Raw genomic sequence first — 24,347 nt, 5'->3', positions numbered from 1 at the left:
AGACCCTGGATGATTTCCACCCCATATATGAGCGGAGCCTCTCAAAGTCCATGTGTTGAAAGAAATTCAACGAAGAAGCAACTTTCCTTGGATCGTGACCTGCGGGTGTGCTGTCAGGATCTGCTCTGCGAATAAAGTAGGTGAGCTTCGCTCTCAGTTGTCTTAGGGATAGGTTTGATCCTGAAGTTTCGCCTCTGAAGAGCTGTCCTCCCTTGAAGTCTGAGGTTCTTCGAAGATAGACCTTAAGACACTACTCGGCATAGAGAGACATCTTCCTTCAGTGGGCAGATTCTCCAAGGACCCCACCTCTTAGTGGGTAGCTCATTCTTTGCAAGAATGGCATGATCAGGAAAAAGATTCAGTTCTCCTGTGTCTAGGAAATGAATATGGCCTTTGTTTCTGGATAAGGCCACTATTTCACTAACTATAGCCCCAGAGGCTACTGCAAACAAAAAGATGACTTTCTGTGTTTGATCCTTTAGAGTACAATCTTCATTGTTTAAGTTTGAAGCATAGTGCAAGACTTTGTCCAAAGAACACGTGATGGGCTTTGGGGGGGTTGCCAGCTTGAGTCTAGCGCATGCTTTTGGGATCTTATTGAAGATTTCACTAGTGAGGTCCACCTCAAAAGCATACAGAAGTGGTCTAGTAAGGGCCGACTTACATGCGGTAATCGTGGTGGAAGCGAGGCCTTGTTCGTGTAGGTGTATGAAGAAAGCGAGACAGAAATCTATTGATATTTCTGTTGGTTTCCTTGTTTTCACAAAGGACACCCATTTCTTCCAAGATGATTCATATTGTCTCCTAGTCAAACTTGACTTATACTCTTCAATAAAGTCAACTTTATCCTTTGAGATTCCAAACTTCTTGTTTGCTGCTAGGACGAGAAAGTCATGAGATGAAGGTTGTTGGTTCTCGAGAATAAAGCGTAGACAGTCGACTTCTGGACCAGTTGGGATAAAACTGGATTTGGCAGAGGAAACAGCTTCAGTTTCAATTCTAGAACTAGAGGGAACCAATTGCTTTTGGGCCATTTGGGGGCCACTGCTGCTGCTGTCCCTCTGAAGGGCCTTACCTTAGCAGGAGATAGGTTGGTGGAAACAGGTAAATGCGATTCCACTTGTTCCGATCGAGGGACATGGCGTCTATCGCTTCTGCTTGAGGGTTCGTATAAGGGGCTATGTAACGAGGTAGTTTCTTGTTGTCTCGTTGCGAAGAGGTCAATTTGCAGTTCTGGGACTTTTTCTGAGACAAAGGAGAATGAGTCTGCGTCTAGGGACCATTCTGTTTCTATTGGCTTTCGCCTGGATAGAGCATTCGCCGTCACGTTGCGGAACCCTTGTAGGTGAACTGCTGATAAGTGCCATCCCTTGTTCCTTGCCAGGTAGATGGCTAATATCACATGGTTGATGTGAGGTGATCTCGAGCCTTGTCGATTTAGATATTTTACTATCACTTCGTTCTCCAAGACCAATCTGATGTGGATTGCTCTGCGAGGGGATAGTTTCTTCAACGTCAGGAAATCTGTCAAAGCTTCCAAGATGTTGATGTGAAAGGTTTTGAACTGGTGCGACCAATTCCCCTGCACTTTTCTCTCGTGAGAATGGCCTCCCCATCCTTCTAAGGAGGCGTCCGTGTGCATCACCACTGATGGTTGTGGTGGCTGCAGGGGAATTGTTCATGCTAGGCTCTTGGCTGTTGACCACGGCCTTAACAGCATGCACAATCGGGTCGGGGTCAAACTTAGTTGATCTCTTCGAGCGTTTGATGCGTATCTTCTCGAGACTCCTGACGCATCTTTCAGACCTGCTTTTAGCACCGGTTCTGTCACTGCTGCAAACTGGAGAGAGCCCAATACTCTTTCCTGTTGGCGTCTTGAAATCCTCGTGACAGATTAGTCTCTTGACAGCTCCCGCTATCTCTCTCCTTTTCTTGGATGGAATGGAGAGGTAGTGTGACTTTAAGTTCCATTGGATTCCTAACCATTGGAACTTTTGAGCTGGAGAAAGGCGAGACTTCTTGAGATTAATCTTGAAGCCCAGGTGTTCCAGGAACTGGATCACCTTTTTGGCTGCTTGCAGACAAGTAGTCTTGGATGCTACCCATACCAGTCAATCGTCTAGATATGCTACCACTTGAACTCCTTCGGAACGTAGCTGCTGGACAATTGTGTCTGCTAGTTTCGTGAATATTCTTGGGGCTGTGTTCAGTCCGAAGGGCATTGCTCTGAAGACGAATTTCTTCTTCTGTACCTTGAATCCTAGGTAGGAGGAGAAGAGGCTGCTGACTGACAGATGCCACTAGGCATCTGCCAGGTCTATTGAGACTGTGTACGCCCCTTTGGGTAGAAGGGGCCTTATGTGTTGCAAAGTAAGCATTCTAAACTTGTTCTTGATGAACTTGTTGAGTGGAGACAAGTCTAGAGTTTGTCAGAGTCTTTCTTGGGAACACAAAACAGCCTTCCCTGGAATTTGATGGACTTCGCTTTCCTTATTACCTTCTTGTTCAAGAGTTCTGAGGTATATTCTTCTAACAAGGGGGTGGAGTGTTGGAAGAATTCTGGAAAACGGGGTGGAGTTCTGTTCCATCTCCACCAGAGTCCATTCGTGATTAGGCTGTGGGCCCAGGGATCGAAGGTCTAGCGATCCCGAAAGTGGCATAATCAGCCCCCTACCTGGAACCCCTCATTGCTTGGGGCGTCCTGAGGACTTGTTTCCGTGACCACGTTGTCCTCTGCCCCGTGAGGGGTTTACCGGAGGAACCTCTTCTTTGGCCTTTTCCTTTATAAGGACGAAAGGTGGTCGACTGGCTATCAAAGCCAGGATTAAATGCTGGCGACTGGGCTACCAGCTGTTGAGGGACCATCTGGAAGGTGGTTTGAGGCTGTGCTACCAGTTGAGGCACTGTGGCCATGGTCACGGCCGGAAGTTGCGCAGGTTTACGTGGTCTCTTTACCTTTATGTTCTTAGGCTGGGGACCTCCGTCTGAGGAAGATTTCCTCTTTGATGTAATGCCTCACTTTTGAAGAAGGTTGCTATTCTCCGTGGCTGCTCTAGCTATGACTTCTCGGACCACTTCCTGTGGGAAAAGGTCCTTGCCCCAGATGCACGATGAAATCAGCTTCCTGGGTTCGTGTTTCACTGTTGCTGAGGTAAACACATGCTCTCTGCAGGCCCTCCTTGACCTGATGAAAGCATATAAGTTCTTCACAAGGGTAACCATGTACTTAGCCAGGAAAACATACATTTCTGGGGCATTATGTAGGCCTGTGCACATTTCCAGGCAGTTCTGATGAGAAAGGGAGGCCGCAAGTCTCTCTTTCGTCTCCTGTTCCCTCCTCAGAAGATGGTCTGCCAACTTCGGAGGTTCTCATTGAACCGCTGGCCTGCTATATCTGGATCCAATTTCGAGACGGAGAAGGTTAGATGGACGTCTTTCCCCTTCTCCTTGCAGGTAGCCATTACTAGAAAGAATGGTTTGCATTCCTCAGGAGTTGGGCAGGGTTTGCCCTCTTCGACTGCCTTAATGACAAAGTCTAGAGCTTTCTCCGAAGAGGGGAAAGAGATGAAGGAAGGAGCAATAAAGGTGGGATGCCTCTTGCTCAGTGCTGAGACTTTGGAGTTAGTGTATGCGGCTCCTTTCAAGGACTACAAGGATGGTTTGTGCCTTGTCATGTTTGAAGACAATGACTTCCTTCGGTACCGTTTCCTCACAGGATGCAAGTTCATCCCGCAGTCTCACGTAACAGTCTGGGTAGCCTGAAAAGCTGGGCCAGAACTCAAGATCCTCAAACAGTTTGGCCCCCAACTTCTCTGAGACAAATAGCTTCCCATTCATCATGGGCATGTGCTCCGCATACCTCCAGGGGTTGGTTTGGGAGCAGTGAGGGAGATCTGATACCCTAAGGGGCTTAGTAGAGCCCCTGGAAGTTCCAGGGCGATCCCTTTCCTGTATCTGTCTCTTGTTCTGTTGGATGGACTGCTTCATCGCCTCCTGTTCCTTCCGGAACAATTCCAACATCTGCTGGATCAACGTGAGGATCGCTTCACTCTTGTCAACCTGTGTAGTTGGTTGAGGAGTTGGGGTTGAAGAGGTTGACGGCATAGGCTGGTATGCCGACACGGTGAACTGAGGGTCCTCAGTTACCGTCGAAACGGATCCTTCTTCCTCCTTCCGTGGTTGATCCACGTCTTCTTCAGGGCTTTCTTGCAGTAGGTCCTGTTCTGTGTCGGTGGACAATTCTGACATCCGTTCTTGGTGGATGTCCATGCCTTCTATTGTCTTGTGGATGTCCGCGTCGATCTTCAGCTGTATGAAAGGAGACTGGACCTGTTCCTGGGGCACTAGCACGTTTGCTAGCGCCTTGGGGAACAGATGGTACCTTAGGGATTCATTAGGTAGGTAAGGTCCCAGAGAGTTCTTTTGGATCCTTCTTACCCACTTACGAAGGGTTACCCTTGTGTCCCTAGTCTCCATGGTGACTGGGATGGCTTCTCCGAAGCCGTTGGTCAGCAGGGTTGAGCAGGTGGAGCAACCCTTTGGGCCCCTATACTTTAGGGATCCAGACAGGATACAGCAGTCCTCCACATCATATGCCCACAAAAGTCCTTACTTTTGTGATTGCAGAACATAGATGCACACTTCACCATTGGCTCCTGTAAAGGAAATGGTTTCAGTGAGTATACAGTTTTTTATATCATTGATATAAATGCATACATTTTATTAACAATAGTAATCATTATTGTAAATAATAGCTTAGGATAGTAAGGTGAAAAGGAAATAGGAAAGACACATATCTGTGTTTCCTCTCTCAGGCAATTGTTGAGACCTCCGTCAATAATAATATTTAGATTCCCTATTAGGAAGAATACAGGGTGGAAGAAACTCTAGTACTTAGAGTTAGGGTTAGTATGTGTTTATACCAACTTTATCCACCTGTAGTATATTAATATTGATCGGTAATCTATTATGGTCCCGATGATCAAAGAAATCATCTGGGTGTTGAGGGATTAATCAACCTCAACATTATCTTGCAGTCCCAACAATAGACTGTGATAGGAAACACATAGTATGTTAGAAAATAAATGTACTACTGTATTTTTTGTATACTGTAGTTCAGCCAGTGCGCTACCGGGGTTAGGTTAGTACCTGGTAGCACTAACTGATGGAGAGAGAAAGCATTAGGGAAGGAGAGCTTCCTATAATGGTTTAGCACAACAATTGGAAGTGTAGGAGGACTATCAGGCCACCTACTGTCTCCTTGCCAGAAAGAGTGTTCTAATGTAAGGGGTAAGAATCCATCTGATTCTAGCTTCCATCCATCCACAAAAGGCCTGCCGCCAGCTGTACCACCGAGGGCAATAATTATGGATGGCAGACCAAGAGAGGGCTAAGGACTTCTCAAAAGTATGTTGGGTTTCCCACCGGCAGACGTCAGGGCAGGCTCAATCTTTCCCCCATGACATTCACTTCGGTGAAGGAAGGACATAAGGGGGAAGGTGGCTGAGGCAGCTGAACTGCCGCCGGTAGGGTCCCGGCCGGCAACGCAGACAACCTGGCAAGCTAGGATGGCTATCAGAATACTGGTGAAAGAACGTTGTAACGGCTATGCCGACACTAAAGGACAGAAGGGAGAAGGGAAAGGGTCTTATAGTTCACTGGGAAGAGAGGTGGCGGTAGATATGCCGCCTACCTTCGACAGTGGACTGTGGAAGCACGGCTTCCTGTGCCGATGACGTCGTCAGCGGCAGAGGAAACATGATTCCTTTGCTGGCGACATTGTCAGCGGCAAGACAAGGGCACCCTGAGTTAATTACTAACTAACCCAAAGCTGGAGTTCTATTCAACAGCAATGAAGAAAGACACTGGTTGCCGCCTGTAATGGCGGCAGTACTCAGGGAAGGAGGAAGGGTTTAGCCTCTTCTCTAAGAGAGAATGTATATCAAACCTTATCCATAAATTCTAGAGAATGTAAATCCCCATCCAAATTAATAAGGAACAATAGGGTGAGGCTAAATGTGGGGAATTACTTTACAACGCATATATGAGCAAGGCTAGCCTAGCTCTGGTAGGAACCACGGCCATGGTTGGCACCGCCGGGGCTCCCTCCGTATAGGAAAAGTAAAGGTACATAATCGGAAGAGGAATAATAATATTTCTGTATGCACAATCTTCACTTGTATAATTTGCCTAACTACGTACCTAGTATTATAGCTAAATACCGAGAAATGTCGCCCTACTAACTAAATAAAATGCAATAATAATCAGCGACAGCGGTCGTAAAATGGCCACCTCCAGTCATGGCAACGCTCAACCAAACACACTTAAATCATTGGAATTTAACTGTGAGAAGGAAGCCTAAAATTATACACAGGAAAGAATTAATACTCAACTTTCCAGAGGATGAAGATGCTGGAGATTGCATGATTATTCCGAAAACTTGCAACAAAACACTGAGAAAACTTTGGGAGAACAACTAGCTTTTACGCTACAAGTAAAGGAATGGTGGCCGGTAGTAGTACGGATAGGAGGTCCACCGGTTACCTATAACGGCACCCCCTTTCTTTCGCCACCCTTCCCCCTTACATCAAAGAGTTAAATCTATTCGGGGTGAAGATTGCTATGTGTCGTATCTTAAAAATACGTCCCCTGATCCCTTGCATATCCCTAACTGGATACTTGCGCCAGGAGTAAGAATCCTGGAGACCTTCATTTTATTTCTCTGGGAGTATCACTGTAGCAAATATCCCTTAGAAAGCTACCTAAAGGAACCTTCCATCAGGACGACATGGCACACTAAATTTATATATTCTACTAAAGCCCAGAGTAATGTTGGTTAGCCAAAAGTAATCAGAGCTATATCAGAGAAATTAAATACCAATGATTACAGTATTGTACTTACATCATCCATATCATCATCGAAAGCTCCATCCATAAGGTCCATACTGTCATACTCATCTATCCGTTCTGACAAGGGTTCATCACGAACTCCAAGAGATCTCTTTGCCTGAAATGTAAAAAAAATTTGACCTAATACTTACAGTAGTTTCAGAATTATAACTAAATACTAATGAAGCACCCTTAAAAACAAACCATAAATTTATTGTAATAAATGATACAAGTGAGAACTTATGTGAAAACATTACATCAACTTCTTGATTTTTTTAAATTATAGGCATTAATCTGCAGGGCAGAGGTCTTAATGGTATGATGGATGAACAGAATGTAAGACATACCAAATGATAATTACCTCAAAATCCAAATAACATTTGGGTCTAGGGGGAATTCTTTTTATTTTTTATTTCAGCAAAATCTGATAGGTCAGCCAAAAATAAATTTGGAATATAACATACATGAATGTATTTTTCATGAAAATTTTTTAAATCAACCAATGTCCCGAATACATATAAAGCTTCATGAAAATAACACATCCAATGAATAGTGTTAAAATCCAACTGCCTACAAATGGTTTCTAGCTATTCAAGGGGGCTAGGCCAGCCATGCCATTTTTTAAGGACAGGACTTCGGCATTCATTTCACTTAAGGGGCCTGGCCTGTATGCCAATATATGGGGGTATAGGAAGAAAAACACAAAATCCTGAAAACAATTAACTGAACTTTGTATGGCAATGGAGAATGCATACACAAAATAAATATTTAGTCAAAATTCCTCTTACTTTCATAGTTACAGGGTAATAGGTAAAAGTAACTCAATAAGCCAAAAACATTGTTCCCTATAAGAAAATGTAGCATTTCTTCTGTTTTTGTAAATTTTGATAATCATTACAATATAAAAAAAAATTGTGAGCAATGGCATCTGTACAGATTCCATGAGTCACAAGACAATGTATTACACGGTAATTACACCCTTCGGCCTTCAGTCCTAGACCAAACCTCATAGAAAGTACACGTTTGAATTTGACCTCTGACATTCATTTGTTTTTAACTTTCTTTTTCTTGGTTTCAGCAAGAATTTCATCATGCCAAAGAGGAAAAGACAATTTTAACATCTCGCTAACATAAGGAAGAACAACATTCGATCTAATAAGAGTTCAGTAGTGTGAAATATAGGCAAAATTAGCTTGAGTTAGTGAAGGAGAGAGATGATGAAGGATCAACTGTCTCGACTAAAGAAGCAAAATATCGAGCAAAAAAGTCTTCATTTATGATTAAATTATGATAAATAACTTTGCTTTGGTTTATTAGCCAAAAAAGAATATAAAATTCATGATCATCATTTATTAATATTGTCTTTGTAAAAATATAAAGAAAAACTCTGAACTCCCGTATCTCTATAGGCTACTTATTGACCTTCAAATTCTATCTTCTCCCTTAGTTTTAAAGATATAGTGTTAAGATTTGGTATATTAACTAAGAAACACATTTTATGAAACAGTCAAATGTTTCCCTTTTTTCCGATTTTTTTTTTTTACATTTTTTTTTTATTTTTTCCCCTGATTTTTAGAGTATTTTTTTTTTACCAAAATTAAAAAAATCACTGCTATAGTGCTCCCAAACAAAAGTGGCAGTCGAATGACAGTTCTTCTTAATACTTCGTATAGCTTTCAAATAATTTTGTACCTTCACGACCTCTAGGTGAGGGCACAAGAAAACAATTTGTCCAGCTTGACATTTGCGGATTAACTGATTTAGCATGTCGGAATAATCCCATTCTTCTCTGAGAATGGATGACCTCTAAATCTCAATCTTCTAATTCTTTCTGTTTTTTTTTCTGCCTACAGAGTTTTTGTTTGTAATAATTTTAAACACATACACACAAACACACACTCATACATATATGTATGTATATATACACACTTATATATATATATATATATATATATATATATATATATATATATATATATGTATAAATATAATATTTATCTATATATAATATATATGTATATATATACAGTATATATATATATATATATATATATATATATATATATATATATATATATATATATATATATATATATATATATATATATATATATACATATATTTATATATATATATAAATATATAAATATATATATACATATATATATATATATATATATATATATATATATATATATATATATATATATATATACAGTATATATATATATATATGTATATATATATATATATGTATATATATATATATATATCATTTATTTATTTGTCTAGTCTCTCTATTTAGAATTGTCGAAGCCTTTAAGGTCTCCTCATTTAGTATTTGTCGATTATGTTAATTTTGTTACATTTGCAATTTTGAAATATACTAAACAGTTATTTCAATGCTTTATGAATTTTCATATTTAACATTTTCGTATTTACAAGCCATAATAAGAAATGGTAATAATATTCAAAATATCAACAAAAGTCCTTTATTACTTAGGGAAAATAAAGTCAGTATATACAGTGAACCCTCGTTTATCGCGGTAGATAGGTTCCAGACGCGGCCGCGATAGGTGAAAATCCGCGAAGTAGTAACACCATATTTACCTATTTATTTAACATGTATATTCAGACTTTTAAAACCTTCCCTTGTACGTAGTACTGTTAACAAACTACACTTTAATGTACAGAACACTTAATGCATGTAATACAGTACCCTAAACTAAAACAGACACAATTATTAAAGGCGACTTTATATCATGCGTTTCCTAAACACGCCAAAAAGCACGATAAAAAATGGCAACCAATGTTTTGTTTACGTTTATCTCTGATCCTAATGAAGAAACAAACGCATTTACACATCTGTTTATAGGTTAGTTTTTGCATCAGTTATATTGATTATTCAGTACAGTATGTTGATTTGGTTATTACTAATGTTTTACATACTTAATTTTTCTTAGGACTTCCAAATGAAATTTTTTTTCTTTATGACGCCGCCTGAAACGACGGCGTCATAAAGTACGCTCAGTAAACAAACTAAGGAATTTAACCCGCATATGAAAGTGATAAATAATGATATTACAGTAAAAGCTTTTATAAAATATGTTATTACAAATATTATTTACCGTATCTATATAAAATCATACATACGTAGTAAAGCAGGAAAACAATCTACGAGAGAGAGAGAGAGAGAGAGAGAGAGAGAGAGAGAGAGAGAGAGAGAGAGAGAGAGAGAGAGAGAGAGAGTTGTTTTACATACGTAAATGTAAATTTTAAACAAAACAAAAATAGCCCCATTTCATATAAAATAGATTACAAATATTTTACTTTATCATATTACAGTAGTCTGTATAATACTGTAAAGTTCAGTACAGTATGTTGTTGTTAAAGTCGTGGCGATGAAATTCTCACGAAACAAAAACACGCCATTTGTTTACAACAGCTGATTCTCTCTCTCTCTCTCTCTCTCTCTCTCTCTCTCTCTCTCTCTCTCTCTCTCTCTCTCTCTCTCTCTCTCTCTCTCGTGTTATACAATACTTACATTTAGATGAAGAAACTAAAATTAGTTTTCTTAGTGTCAATTAAATACGAAATGAAATAATTAGGCCGAGTCTACATCCATTTCAATCATAGCTAAAAATACGGCATCCGATTTCATCAGCAAACCACTATTTTTTGGGAAATATCATTTTATTCTAGAAAATTGCCACTCTTTAAATAGTTAATTGCACATTAAGAAAGCGTGTACTTTTGTTTTTAAATTTCGGGTGTGTTTTAAAAATCGAGTATTGTTGACTTTTTTTTTTTTTACTTTTGGCTGTGATTAGATCAGCTATCATCTAGCTGCCGCTCTTGAGTGTGTACGAATACACTAATAAAGTATCATTTATACCATTTCTTAACTTATTCAAACCGTCTACAGTATACAGTTGATATTACATAAGCACCAATGTGTTATAACCTATCAAATTTTTTTGTTTATTACATTTAAACCCCCCTCTATCTCTCTCTCTCTCTCTCTCTCTACCTCCCTCTCTCTCTCTCTCTCTCTCTCTCTCTCTCTCTCTCTCTCTCTCTCTCTCTCTCTCTCTCTCTCTCTCTCTCTCTCTCTGTGTGGGCTACTTTTCACTACCTCCCATTCCTTAACTCTCTCTATCTCTCTAACAAATGATATCTTTGTTGCTCCTCAAAGTTTCATTTATATTGAAAATCAATCATGATTCAATTTTCCTTACTTTCTCCAATCTCGCACCATCGGTCACATCGCGGTATTTTTGATATTTCCGGAAAATCCGCAATATATGTATAGACATGGGTTATGAAAAAAATCCGCGAAGTGGTGAATCCGCGATGGTCGAACCGCGAAGTAGCGAGGGTTCACTGTACTCAAAATTGAATTTATACAATTGTACAAAAAAAAAAAAAAAACTCTAAGACTGCTGTTCATATTTATATCTCCTCCTCCTCCTCATCATCATCTGACGAAGCTAAATTGATTATGAGAGACTCCTATAAATGCTCTGCAGCATCAAGGTGGTCTCATTCAGAACCTTCTATTTGAAGCTTCTTTACGTGTTTTTCAGCATTTCCCCAGTTTTCTTTTGTCACTTCCAAGCTTTAGGACTTTCAAAGGTCATTCAGTGCTAAGTGAAACGTGAGTAAAAGACACAATGTAATAAATGAATTGAATATAAGATTTGATTGTGCATATATATATATATATATATATATATATATATATATATATATATATATATATATATATATATATATATATATATATATATATATATTATATATATATAAATATATACATATACATATGTGAATATATATATATATATATATATATATATATATATATATATATATATATATATATATATATATATATATATATATATATATATATATACATATACATATATATATATATACACATATATATATATACAGTAATACCTCTGGATACGAAAGTTTCTGCTTACGAAAAATTCAGGATACGAAAAGCGATACAAAGATTTTTATGCCCCAGTATACGAAAAAATTTTCAGGATACGAAAAGCTTACGAGATCCCAACTCGTCGCCGAGAGTACAGTACCTTTTTTTCAGGGTATTAACCCTTAATATAGGTGTACAGGTAACAATACACCTTCACTGATCCAAATGCTTTACATACAGTACCGTAACTTTTATACAGTAGTAAAGGAAACGGACCATTTTCTTAGGGCTTGGAGGGGATAAATAGGCTATAACTACATTATTGAATAATCTCATGGTGGTTTCTGGAATGGATTAGGCCGTTTTTAACGGTTGGGTTAGTTATTGAATGATAGAAATGGCTGCATTGCATGTTTATTACTACAGTTTAGCGTGTTTATGAAAGAAAAGGTGTCTTTTCGAAAGGCTTGGAACGGATTAGGCTATTTACATGTAAAACGCGACTCAGGATACGAAAAAATCAGCATACGAAACCGTATCCTGAACGGATTACTTTCGTATGCTGAGGCATCACTGTATATATATATATATATATATATATATATATATATATATATATATATATATATATATATATATATATATATATATATATATATACACAGGTATATACACAAATTTCATGGTATGGATAGGGAAAGAGTAGTTCAAAATGTCCTTTTTTATTATTCCCAACGTTTCGTGATTCTTAATCACATTGTCCAGGGCTAAAAATAAAACATATACAAAAGAATTAAGAAACAGTTAAAATTTAAATGAAAATTAAAAGGAAAAAATGAATAAATAAATATATATACATCAGACAAAGTAGTGGAACCAACCTTGTAGAAGCGTAGTGAGAAACTGTATGCCAACAAGAGTTAGAAAATAAACCAAAGAAAACTATGACAAATACAACTGAATAGAAGATGCTTGGGTATTTAACAACGGAACTAGTCGTTTGATTAATATGGATTCAAGAAGAGGTAAGTCATGGTTATTAGACACTTGACCAATGATGGTAAAATCTTTGTTTTCAATATTTTGTTTGCACATTTTAGCATGAATCCGATTATTAGAATGTTCAGGGTTGGATATTCTGCAACCAGTTCGATAGCTAACACCTCTATGGGAATCAATTCTAACCTTTAACAACCTCTTGGTAGATCCTACGTAGGTCCCAGAGTTACACTTTAGGCAATTATATTTATATACAACACCAGAGGACATGGGTATCCAGTGAATGTTAAAGCCTAGTGGTTACCATGTTGATCCAGGGAAAATGAGTACACAGGATTCTTCAAAGAAGATACTAGTATTTGCTCTTGGAGCTTTGTAAACTGTTACAATCAGAATATTAAAAGCTTGTTACGCTAATTCTTTTCAACATCTTGAGATTTTAGTAACCTTTATAAATGAAGATCCCAACACCCCCACCTGACCTGCCCTCTCTCAGAATATGAAAGAAAGCGTGTGTGGGCGGTCATTTCAGCGATCTTAGCCTTGTCAAACTTATTCAACCATGTTCAAAAAATGCTAGTATGTCCAAATATTTCTCATTTATCAATTCTTGAATTTAAATAGTTTTTAACAGATTGTACATTTACATAGCCACAATTTCTGACATCCTTAGTATCCATGGTGAGTATTTTCTACTAGTCTTTTCAATTCTAAATCATAAGCTTTGCAATTTCTTTAATTCCCTGAGTGGTCATTCGGTTTGTTCACCTTAGTAAAGTTTATACATTTTACCTGTATTGAATTACATTCTTAGGTGGAATGTTTTTTCTGAATATTTCCCGCAGACTTTATCATCAGTCTTAAACTTGCAATCTTCTTCAAAACATCCATACCTCTGACAGTGGTTGCATATGATCACATATTACCTATCACATACAGAAGTACCCCATCGCAACATAACTCTGTCCCCATTATCACGAATATCCTTCCGAACTTCAGGATCATATTTCAACAAGTAAAGGGTAGTCCCACCTGCAGCACTTTTCCTGAATACCAGACTATCTTTTCTTCTGTTTTAGATATGGTCCAGGCAACAATTTCCTCGAATCAAAGCATTTACTACTTTATCCTCATCACTGTATACATTACATATTATCTTAGGTTTTAGTTTTCCTAGTCTCGGTGCCGGCAACCATGGTTTGAATCTTATTTGCTGCTTCCTCTCTCATCTTTTCGTCAGCAAAATTTACATCATTTCCATTTAAAGTTAACCTAATATTAAGAATAGGAGAGTCTTTTTTTTCTTTCAGAGATTTTAGTTGATGCCTTAGTTGATTTAATTACTAGTAGATATTTTTACTCAACTTTGTCAGTATACAGTATGTTATTTTCTCTTGTTTAGGGTCCATCAGTGTTTGAAATGTTAACTTGATTGATTCCATATTCCTAGATAGATTTTCAATTTTCTCAGCGAGATCACTGATTTGGGGGAATTTTATGAATCTGCAGCGAGTTCAGCAGTTAAGCCATTTTCTCTTCATGTCTGTTTATATAAAGGTCTTTCATTCCCAATTCCTCCTCCATTTTCAATATAGCTGTCTTTGCCGAAATGGCTTCATCTACACAGAGTGAACAAATCCATTTCAAGTTTATGCCTTCATCATTGATGTTTGCCGCCATAAACACACACTTCTTTTGTTGCATTATGTGTCTTATCCACTTTTTTCTGTCTCCCCTCAAATATCCACAAAGGGGGCAACTATCCATAGTGTACTTATTTAAACTTTTCACTTTAGTCTCTATAAAATTAACTAATATTTTCAAAGCTTTCATAAACAAGAATAAAAGTTGAAACACAGCTCAGGGCAAAAATTTGACAGAGAACCGCAATAAAACGTCTTGATTCCACGTCTCAAGGGCCCCTTCAATAACAAAATTTTTGTTGTTTTAAAAGGGCTGGGGGTAATCATTTTGACGATCTCGCAGGTTTATGTGAGTCATTATGCTGACACCTGTTGTCAACCCTCTGGATAGTATTCACAGCTTGTTGAGACCACAGCAATTCCATTTGCTGCTAAGAACTACGAGGCTCCAGAAAGAAAGCATCAATCAATGTCTTTCTTCCCAAAAAACGAGCTCTAGGCACATCATCGTGATGGTCAATGAGAACAGGAGAGGAATTATCCAGGGATGTTGGTCGAGCAAGCTTACTAGGGGATTAAGACGTAGTGTTCTCTGAATTCACTACAGGAGGACAGTCTTTACAACATTCCGGCATGTCTTTCCTCACTCTCTGGACCTCTCGAACAGGAACAGGATAGAGATTACGTCATGGGTCATTCTGTACTGTCAAGTCATCAGGAGAAACTGGTTCCAGATGATGGGATGTGAACCTATGGAAAGATTTCGTATCTTCCCAAACTGAGGTGTCTTCTTTAACGTGGACAATTCGATACTTGCACTAGAAAGGAGACCGATATGGATTTAGAGTACTAGCCTGACCCCTCTCAAAGGGGAGTGCATATCTGTTGGCTTCCAACCGAATTAGTGAAGTACAGTAGGCTGCTTACTAGGCACATACACCGAATAGTCTGGCCTATTCTTTATAGATTCTCCTCTGTCATCATACACCTGACAACACTGAAATTACCAAACAATTCTTCTTTATCCAAAGGGTTACTGCACTGTAATTGTTCAGTAGCCACTGTCCTCTTGTTAAGGGTAGAAGAGATTCTTTAGCTATGGTAAGCAACTCTTCTAGGAGAAGGATACTCCTAAATCAAACCATTGTTCTCTAGTCTTGGGTAGTGCCATAGCCTCTGTACCATGGTCTTCCACTGTCTTGGGTTAGAGTTCTTTTGCTTGAGGGTACACTCGGGCATGCTGTTCTGTCTGTCTTTTTTCTCTTTTTCTTTTGTTCATATTTTTATAGGTTATTTAGGAGATATTTATTTCAATGTTGTTACTCTTCTTAAAAATCTAATTTTTCCTTGTTTCCTTTCTCACTGGGTTATTTTCCCTGTTGGAGCCCCTGGTTTATAGCATACTGCTTTTCCTACTAGGGTTGTGGCTTAGCAAGTAATAATAATAATAATAAAAGGGCATAGGTAATTGCCTGTCAGAACATGGAGGCAGGGCAACAATTTCCAAATCCATAGGAACAGCTACATCTGCAGGTTGATGGTTGAAGGGTCGAGGTGGTTCCCAAACAGGTAACACATCTTTGTCCTCCACAAAAACAATAGGAGGAGTGTCCTCATGGAAGGACAAACACTCATCAGGAACAGGGCAAGCCTGAAAGTGTAAGCGCATGAATCATGAGGGCGTGAGACTTGTGGGTATGAATCCTGAGGTCACAAACCTAGACAGAGGGCAGTGTTCTTCTGAACTGTTGATGTGCATCTCGCTTCTTGGAATGTAGAAAGGCAGACATGGATCGTATTCCTTCACCTTTACCTTCCTCCCTAATGCTGATGTCGCATGATTTTGGTTGGCACATCATGACACTGACCTCATCAATCTGTTATCTATATCCTTAACCTTTACAGAATCCTGTTGGTCAATCGTTTAAAGGACCCGAGGACCATGAGGTGTAAGGGGAAGTGTAGGCATACTGAGATTCATGTGAAAAATAGCCAAAAAACTCCCTGAAGGAGCCCTGATCAGTTTAAAAAAGCTGACCTGCGTGAGACTAAAATGCAGGGTGAAGGTGATGGTGCAACAGGGCACTTTTTAGTAGGCGAGGAGTTGTCACAGACCGAGTAGTGAACATCAGTAGAAGCCGCAAGAGGATCGACCTCAATGGTAGGATCTTTGCTATGGAAGGCAGACGAATCCACATATAAAGGAAATTTCCAGTAAAACACTCGATTGCAATACTTCATTGTCTCGTCTTGTAAAAGATAAGAGAACGATGCGGCAATTAGGGGAATTCTAAATTTCTGAAAAGGAAATTTAGATGGTTACTTCCCTTCGAAGCTGAAGCTATCGAAGGGAAACCCTCCTGTCTAAAATTTCTTCTTTTCACCTCAAAATTTCTATCACCCCTGACACAGCAAAAGGAGAATCTGATGTGCAGTGATGTTTCCTATACACACAAAGGATGAAAATCGCCATCCAAATGGTTCATGAACATTCCACAATGACGACCATCCTCACCTGGAAAAGTCCTCCTCACACAAACTTCCTTCGCACTCATTCTGAAATGATAGAAAACTTAACACAAAGAAATAACACTTCAAAGGCCAGACAGACAACACACATGTCAGAACAGCGGAGCAGCTGGAGTTACAATGGCATGCCCAGTGCAAGCTAGTCTGTCTACCATGCTCTGATGGAGAGAAACTACCATATCAGCTGCCAGATCCTCGATAATTCTTCATCGGTCGTCGCCAGCTCACACTAGAGTTAATCCCTTTTAAATAAAAGTTTGTTTTGTATAGGAACAAATAAAATATAGTAGATAAAATGCTTTTTCTATTTATAAATAATCTCTTGAAATATTACACATGTGAAGTTGAACATACCTTAGGAGAAGCTCCATTGACAACATTTTCTTTTCCTTGGACAGGTGCTTTTAAAGGCTTGGGTGAAGCCTTTGGCCTAACAGGGGTTGCAATTTGAGGCCTTGCAAAGGGGTTGACAGCCATTTTGCTGGCTGGAGAAGACTTTGGTTTCTTTTTTAGAAATGTTGGTTGTGGAACTGGGACATGTGCTGGTTCTTTATCCAAATCTTGCAATATGTCCCCCAACACATCATCATCATCAAGACGAACATTAGCCTAGAAATTAGATTTAAAAAAATTATTGATAAGACTTCCAACCGAGCATGTTGCAGTATAGTACTCATAAAAACACTAAAATCAATAGCACACAAGCACAGCTTTATACTAATTACTTCTGATTTTACAAATCTGTTATTACAGTCAATGAGTTTCTTTTCGCTACTTAATATAGCTAGCTGTCCAAATCCAAATAAGATACATTCAAGAGGTTACTACACATACAATTGAACAAAACAGCATTCTTTGAAATCTGTAACACTGCATTTCATATTGTTCTTTCCCTAACCATATAAAATATTACAATATGCTAATATAGTATTTCAAATCTACATCCTGTAAAAGTAAGTTTTCCTTATTTCCCACATTATTGTACAGTATAAGAAAAAGTTTAAAGTTCCATGTTACAAGAAATCTTAGTTCATTCTACTCACCTCTACTTTCTTTTTCTTAGCAGGCATGTTAATAAGCATATTTTTTATACTGCCAGAACCATGTCTAACTGATGAGCCTTCTAATGATTTGCTCCCACCTTTTTTCTTAGCGCCCTTCTTATCCTTGCTTTTGGAAAGGAAAATAGCATCTCCGTCAGCATCCTCCTCATCAAAAATTTCGCGTCCATCTTCGACATAACCTGAACCATCTGCAAGACAATATCTCAATGTAATTATCCATACATTAGTTTCAAAGTTTTACTTATTTTTGTTTTCATTCTACTATGAGATTGTATAAACATGAATAACATGTCTACTGATTTATTTTGACAAATGAAATAATTGCATGAGTATGTTTAAATTATATTGCATAACCCATAAAGATAATCTACATATGAATTTGAGCTTTTATTCCTACCTCTACTATTAAATAAAATCCATATTGCATTCTACTTTTATTATTATATTGTCATTCACTTAAAATTGTATAGTGAGGAGGGCTTACTATATTTGATAAAATCTATTGGTGAGGGTTTTTATTTATTCATAAAATCCATCACTTGAACTGAAAACTACTAAAGGTTGAACTATAGTAATTTATTTCTCAAAACATTCTAAAGAGGAGCATACTTCTTCTATCTTGAAATCCTGTAATAGGCAATATTATTTTTGTTTATCCAATAAGGCATACTAATTTTTAAAACCACAGCAGTGAAAAAATAGCTAACAAAACTCCAAACCATTTATTCTTTCTTTCCCTCTTCAATCATCATACCTTCCAATCATGTCTAGCTAGAACTCAGTTTTCCATCTTGTTGGTTTTAAAATACATACATAGTGAAAAGACAAACTAAAACTTTAAACATAAAATTGATATAAGGATCTTTCATTACACTGGATATCAACTGCATTATTTACCAAACCCTTACAGGAATTTTAACCGTTCCAATGGGGTAGAAAAGCCATATTTGGCCACACACAACCATTTTCTGATTTGGTCATTTTTCAGCAGTAAAAGATTTGTTACTTTGCCAAACAAAAGATTGTCACTTAAAGGCTTCCTTATAAGGTAAAGAGGAGATTTTGTTCATGCATATACACCCCAAATTTATCCGGGGCATAGCGACCACTAAAATCGTTACTTTGTGAAAAAATTATTCAATATTCGTTTTTATTCATATTTCATTGTTTTCCCTACGATAGGCTGGGTAACAATAACAATGTGTGAGATGCATGCAATCCCACAGCATTAGTAAACAACCATTGTCTCATGTTTGAAACGTTTTTGCCCTGTTATCTTTATGATGTTTTCCCGATCACCACTATTATCAACACACTTTTTATTTTTACTTGTGTTGTTCATTTCATTTACATTACTTCAATCATGCCGAAGAAGAGGGGTTCTATTTAAAGTGTGCTTATTTAAAAATCAATGAAAAGTTTTCACGTAAGAAAAGTGATGGAGTGTTCTGTAGAAATACATGTAGTGAAGTCATGTGATCATGAGCATATCGATACTCGGGCAATAGATACACTGCTGGGACCAAATAATGATTTTATACAACAGCAAGCTTTTTTTTTAAATAAATGAAATGTGCAAAGACATGGTTTTCAGGATGATACTGACATTAAAGATTTCTCTTTGATGTTATTTGATAACAAAGATTTGCCTTGCAATCGAAGATGATTTGCCTCATATAATTGATAAGGATGAAAAAGAAATTCCTTTAACAAGTGCTGATTTTAGAAGTAAGCTTATGGAAAACTCTGTCAGTCTGAGGGAGCAGTATTTGAAAAGTGAGAACAATAACGACAAAATCGTTTTTGCATTAAAAAATAAAATACAGTAGAAAATTTGGTGAGCAAACTTATAAAAGTAATGATTAAGGAAAATGTGCTATATTGGATGTAGTGAAAAATATTTTAATGTTAACTTGGTTGTGAAATGTTACTGTGAAGATTGTGTATTTTACAAATATATAGTAAAATACTGGAAAATGTAAATACAAATAACTATGGTGTTACAACAATAGCATTAGAATACCGAAATATGTTGAATGGTAGAGGATTAGATGCAATGAACAACACATCAAGTTCATTAGGTGTGAAATAATTAGCAAATTCTAATTACCAGCAGTACAAACTACATAATGTACATAAAAACTTACAGAAAATTTATATCATAAATCTAGAGATGAAGTCGATAAAGCTGTCCATAATCATTATGAAAGCTTGGGTTTATAAAGCAACTGAACCTGGCAACAATGAGTAGTTGGAACAATCCCATTGAATTTCATCATTGATTTCAGCGTATCATAAGAGCGGATAATATATCTATGCTAAGATAAAGGACCATAAGCCTTGGAGTGATCACCTAAGAGCTTTATCAGTGAAGTATAAAAAATCTTTAAATGTGTTTTTCTCAAAAGAATATATTTTTAATTTTAAATTTTATGCATTTCTTTAGTTTTGAAGATATTACAAAATTCAAAAATCTTTATAAAGTCTGATACTGGGATACTGGTGTATTTCAAGCAATAATTTTAGAAGTTTCATTCTAGCATTTCTTTTTTAATACATGTATTTCTGTCAAATTTTAATTTCTTTATTGTTTTAATTCTTTAAACATAAAAAAATAAAACATTTCAGTGCTTTGTAAATTTATTGTTTGCATTCTACATATCTTAAACTTGCTAATAAATAGTGATATTTTTATTTTTTTTAAAAAGTGGGAGATAGATTTTGAAAAACGTGGAAAAAAAATAAGTAAAAGTACTAAAATAATAAAAAAATTTGCTTAGTTCGTGTACGATTTGGGGAAATAGGTTTTGTTAGAACACAATCAAACGATTTGAATCCCAAAACTGTAGCTTGTAAAATAATTTCCAACCTCGCGTATACCCTTGAGGGGGTTTTCAATGGTATATTCAACTATTTTCCATGCTCTTTATTAATAACAAGAATTTTTTTCTTATTATTTTGGGAAGAACCCATTTCATTCCCTGTCTTCCAGTATCTACCTATTAGTTTTGAATGTTTTTAGATTTTCATTGTTGAAACTTTTATTACAAAGATTTTTTACACTTAACTTGAGGAACAGGCATAATGTTGTTGTTCCATGACCTGTAAAATTCTTATAACAGATTTAGAAAGGATAATTTAAGTGTTATAAATACATATGCAGTGTATTTCTGCGTATAAGACAACCTTTTAGATAAGACAAGGTTGAAAATTAAGGAAACTTTAATGAATTTAGGTCATATCTGTTGTATATGACAACTGCTAAATTACAAAACCATCTCTGCATAAGCTAGCTTTTGAAGAAAAAGGTATCTTAACATATAGTGGTAATGCTATGATTTAATAAATAGTATTGTTTTACATACTGTACTTTATTCTTAGAAATTCAAAATAAAGAAAATAAAGATGATTTTGTATAATATCTTTCCAAATCACGCTGCCTGAAACAGAAACCATTGTTTTATTTACGCTTCATCGCCAATCAAACGAACAAACGAGCGCATTTACAAATCCAAGTGATAACTAATGATACTAGCAGCTTTTAGTAAAGATAATGAAAATATTTTACTTACTGAATCCGGAAAATTTCAAAATGAATTAAATAAACGTAATTCTATATATATTTTCATAAACACTCTGCCTAAAACAGAAACCATTGTTTTGTTTAAGTTTCATCACCGATTATAATAAACAAACAAACTTATTTACATATCCAAGTGATAAATAATTATACTAATACGTTTAAATAATACGTTTAAATAAAGATGTTATTAAAAATACAGTATTTCATTTACTTCATATTCAGAAATTCCTACACATCACATAACATGAAAACCATCTTGTTTATTTTAGTGAACACTAGCAAACTACCACTATGACAGTATAACTGTTACAAACAATAACTGTTCTTTCCATTTCCAACAAATTTGACCTAGCTTTAAGTCAAAGTCAGTTGAATATTATGCTAACCTGAATGTTATTACTGCACTATACTATTGCCATCAATACTATTATAAAAATTATTAAAAGATTAGTGTTTCCCAACCTTTTCCAACCCAGCACCAGCTGTTGTCATGTCTAAGCAGTCCAGCACCCGCTAATTATCTTAATTATTAATATCTTATTACTAGGTAACTAGAAGGATAAAGGAATGTGAAGTGTACTGCTTGATTAATTTTATTTTGTTCATTCCTTAAAACTAACACAAAATACCAATATTGTTTATAAAAGAAATACAAAAAAGAGAAAAAATTAAATTGCATGGATTTAAATATGTACAACTGGGTAATCAATCATACTGTACATACATCAGTGTGATTTTTGCTGTTGCTTATATGCAACTAGTTTCTCAATTCGAGGCTTATTGTTGGCCAGAGCCACCCTCATATCATGAAGCAAAAGTCGGTTCCAGGCAGTTGTTTTGATTTGGAGCATAGCGGAGAAAGCCTTTTCACAGAGGTAGGTAGTTGGAAATGGGATGATCATTTCCAGCGCTGCCTTTGCTAATCAAGGGTATGCTACCAACTGATCACCCTGGACAGCGGTAGTGTGTGAAATTTTGTTTGACAACCCTGGTTCACCTGCAGATCAATAAGCTCCTCCTTTAGGTTATCATCCTCATCCATATCTGCCAAGAAGGGCTGCTGTATCCATTCTGGAAATGAATGATCCATGGGAAAGTATTGTGCCATAGTGGTCTCTAGGAGTGAGAGGTGAGCAATAATATTTTCTACAAGCATTGGCTGGATTGTCTTGTCTCCATGTTTTTCATCCAGGATAGGAAAGCTTCCCACATTTCCTCCCTGGATTCGACACTTCCAAAGTGATATTTTCTTCTTGAAGGCTTCTACCTTCTCTGTACAATCAATATTATTAGCAAACATGCTTTGCATGGACAAGTTGAGATCATTCAGATGACTGAAACTGTCTGCCAGGTAGGAGAGGGAGAGAATGAAAATTTCGTCCTCAAAATTTTCATTAAAATCACTCTGATACTCTCGGAGAAATATTGCAATCTCATTAGTGAGCTCTGCAATACGTGTCAGCATTTTTCCACAGGCGAGCCATTGCACTTCAGTGTGGAAGAGAAGCACCTGATGTTCACTTCCCATCTCCTCACAAAATATCTTGAACACACTGGGGTTTAAAGCACGTCCCCGGATGTAATTGACAACTTTAACACGGATGGACAGAACTTCTTTGAAATGAGATGGCAATGTCTTTACCGCCAAAGCATGGCGATGGAGTACACAGTGCTTCGTAATGATATCTGGTACCGTCTCCTTCACTGGAGCAGCAAATCCAGACTTATTCCCCATCATGGCTGGGGCACCATCTGTGCAGACTGATCCTACCTTCTGCCACTTGATCTGATGCTTCTGAAAGAATTCGTCCAAGAGTCGGAATACATCTGCTGCTTTAGTCGTTGTCTGCAAAGCCATACAGAAGAGGAATTCATCTTTAATCTCACCATCTTTGATGTAACGGTTATACACAATCAGTTGACTTAGGTTGGATACATCAGTTGATTCATCCAACTGCAGACTAATGCAGGTAGGACTTGCCTGAATCTCCTCTATAATTTGGTCCAAGATGTCGCAACTCATACCTTCAACTCTTCCTCCAATGACATTATTGGACAAAGGCACATCCTTCATCTTCTTGGCTGCCTCTGTTCCCAAAATTAACTCAACCATCCGAATGATGCATGGCTTAATCAAATTTTCTGGAGCCGAATGCGAAGCCTTGGCCCTAATGCACGGGTATGCCACTTCATATGAAGCTTGTAGATGGGTTTTTCTGCACTTGCTTGAATCCAAGTTGGGATAGTGTCCATTTCTTTTCATATTTAACCCTCTTCGCCTGCAAGGCCTCGAGAGATTATTCATGTTCTGTGGTTGGATGCTTCAAACTGGTGGTCTCAGAGTCTAGCAGGCTTCAAATTTGAGTTGCAAATGATAAAATGGCAAGTCATACACTGTGCCCGGTCTGGTCCTCCCTTATCGTCCAGGAGTGCAATGAAACCATATTAGACATATTTATCACTCCATTTGCGTGTCTTTTGCATGGCGGATTCACATAAACCTGCAAATGAATGAAGAGGAGGATTCTAGCAAAAAAGCAACAATGAAACTTTTATAAATGACATTAAGAAATAAAGAAACACTCAGATTATCATTAAAACATAATGCTATAAACGGTTAACCTCTTCACAATTACTGCCCTCCCAACGGTAATCTAATTACAAAAAAAAAAAAAAAAAAATCGAGCATAGCTTCC

At 37.2% G+C, this 24,347-nt stretch overlaps 1 protein-coding gene across 1 annotated transcript in view; it reads right to left on the bottom strand.

The window, feature by feature from the left end:
• Nucleotides 1-23,914, bottom strand: part of LOC137619872 (DNA polymerase alpha catalytic subunit-like) — a 172,871-nt gene extending 148,957 nt beyond the window's left edge. The window contains exons 1-4 of the mRNA XM_068350162.1: nt 22,594-23,914; nt 18,048-18,256; nt 17,359-17,613; nt 6,902-7,006 (exon numbers count right to left, since the gene is read on the bottom strand). Of these exons, the coding sequence (XP_068206263.1) occupies nt 6,902-7,006; nt 17,359-17,613; nt 18,048-18,256; nt 22,594-23,914 (1,890 nt within the window). The remainder of the gene's footprint in view (nt 1-6,901; nt 7,007-17,358; nt 17,614-18,047; nt 18,257-22,593) is intronic.
• Nucleotides 23,915-24,347: the final 433 nt, after the last annotated feature.

The sequence above is a fragment of the Palaemon carinicauda genome, chromosome 26 (assembly GCF_036898095.1).
Source record: "Palaemon carinicauda isolate YSFRI2023 chromosome 26, ASM3689809v2, whole genome shotgun sequence".
NCBI classification, from domain to species: domain Eukaryota; kingdom Metazoa; phylum Arthropoda; class Malacostraca; order Decapoda; family Palaemonidae; genus Palaemon; species Palaemon carinicauda.
Note: the sequence above shows the minus strand (reverse complement) of the source record. Positions and strands in the feature narration are given on the sequence as shown.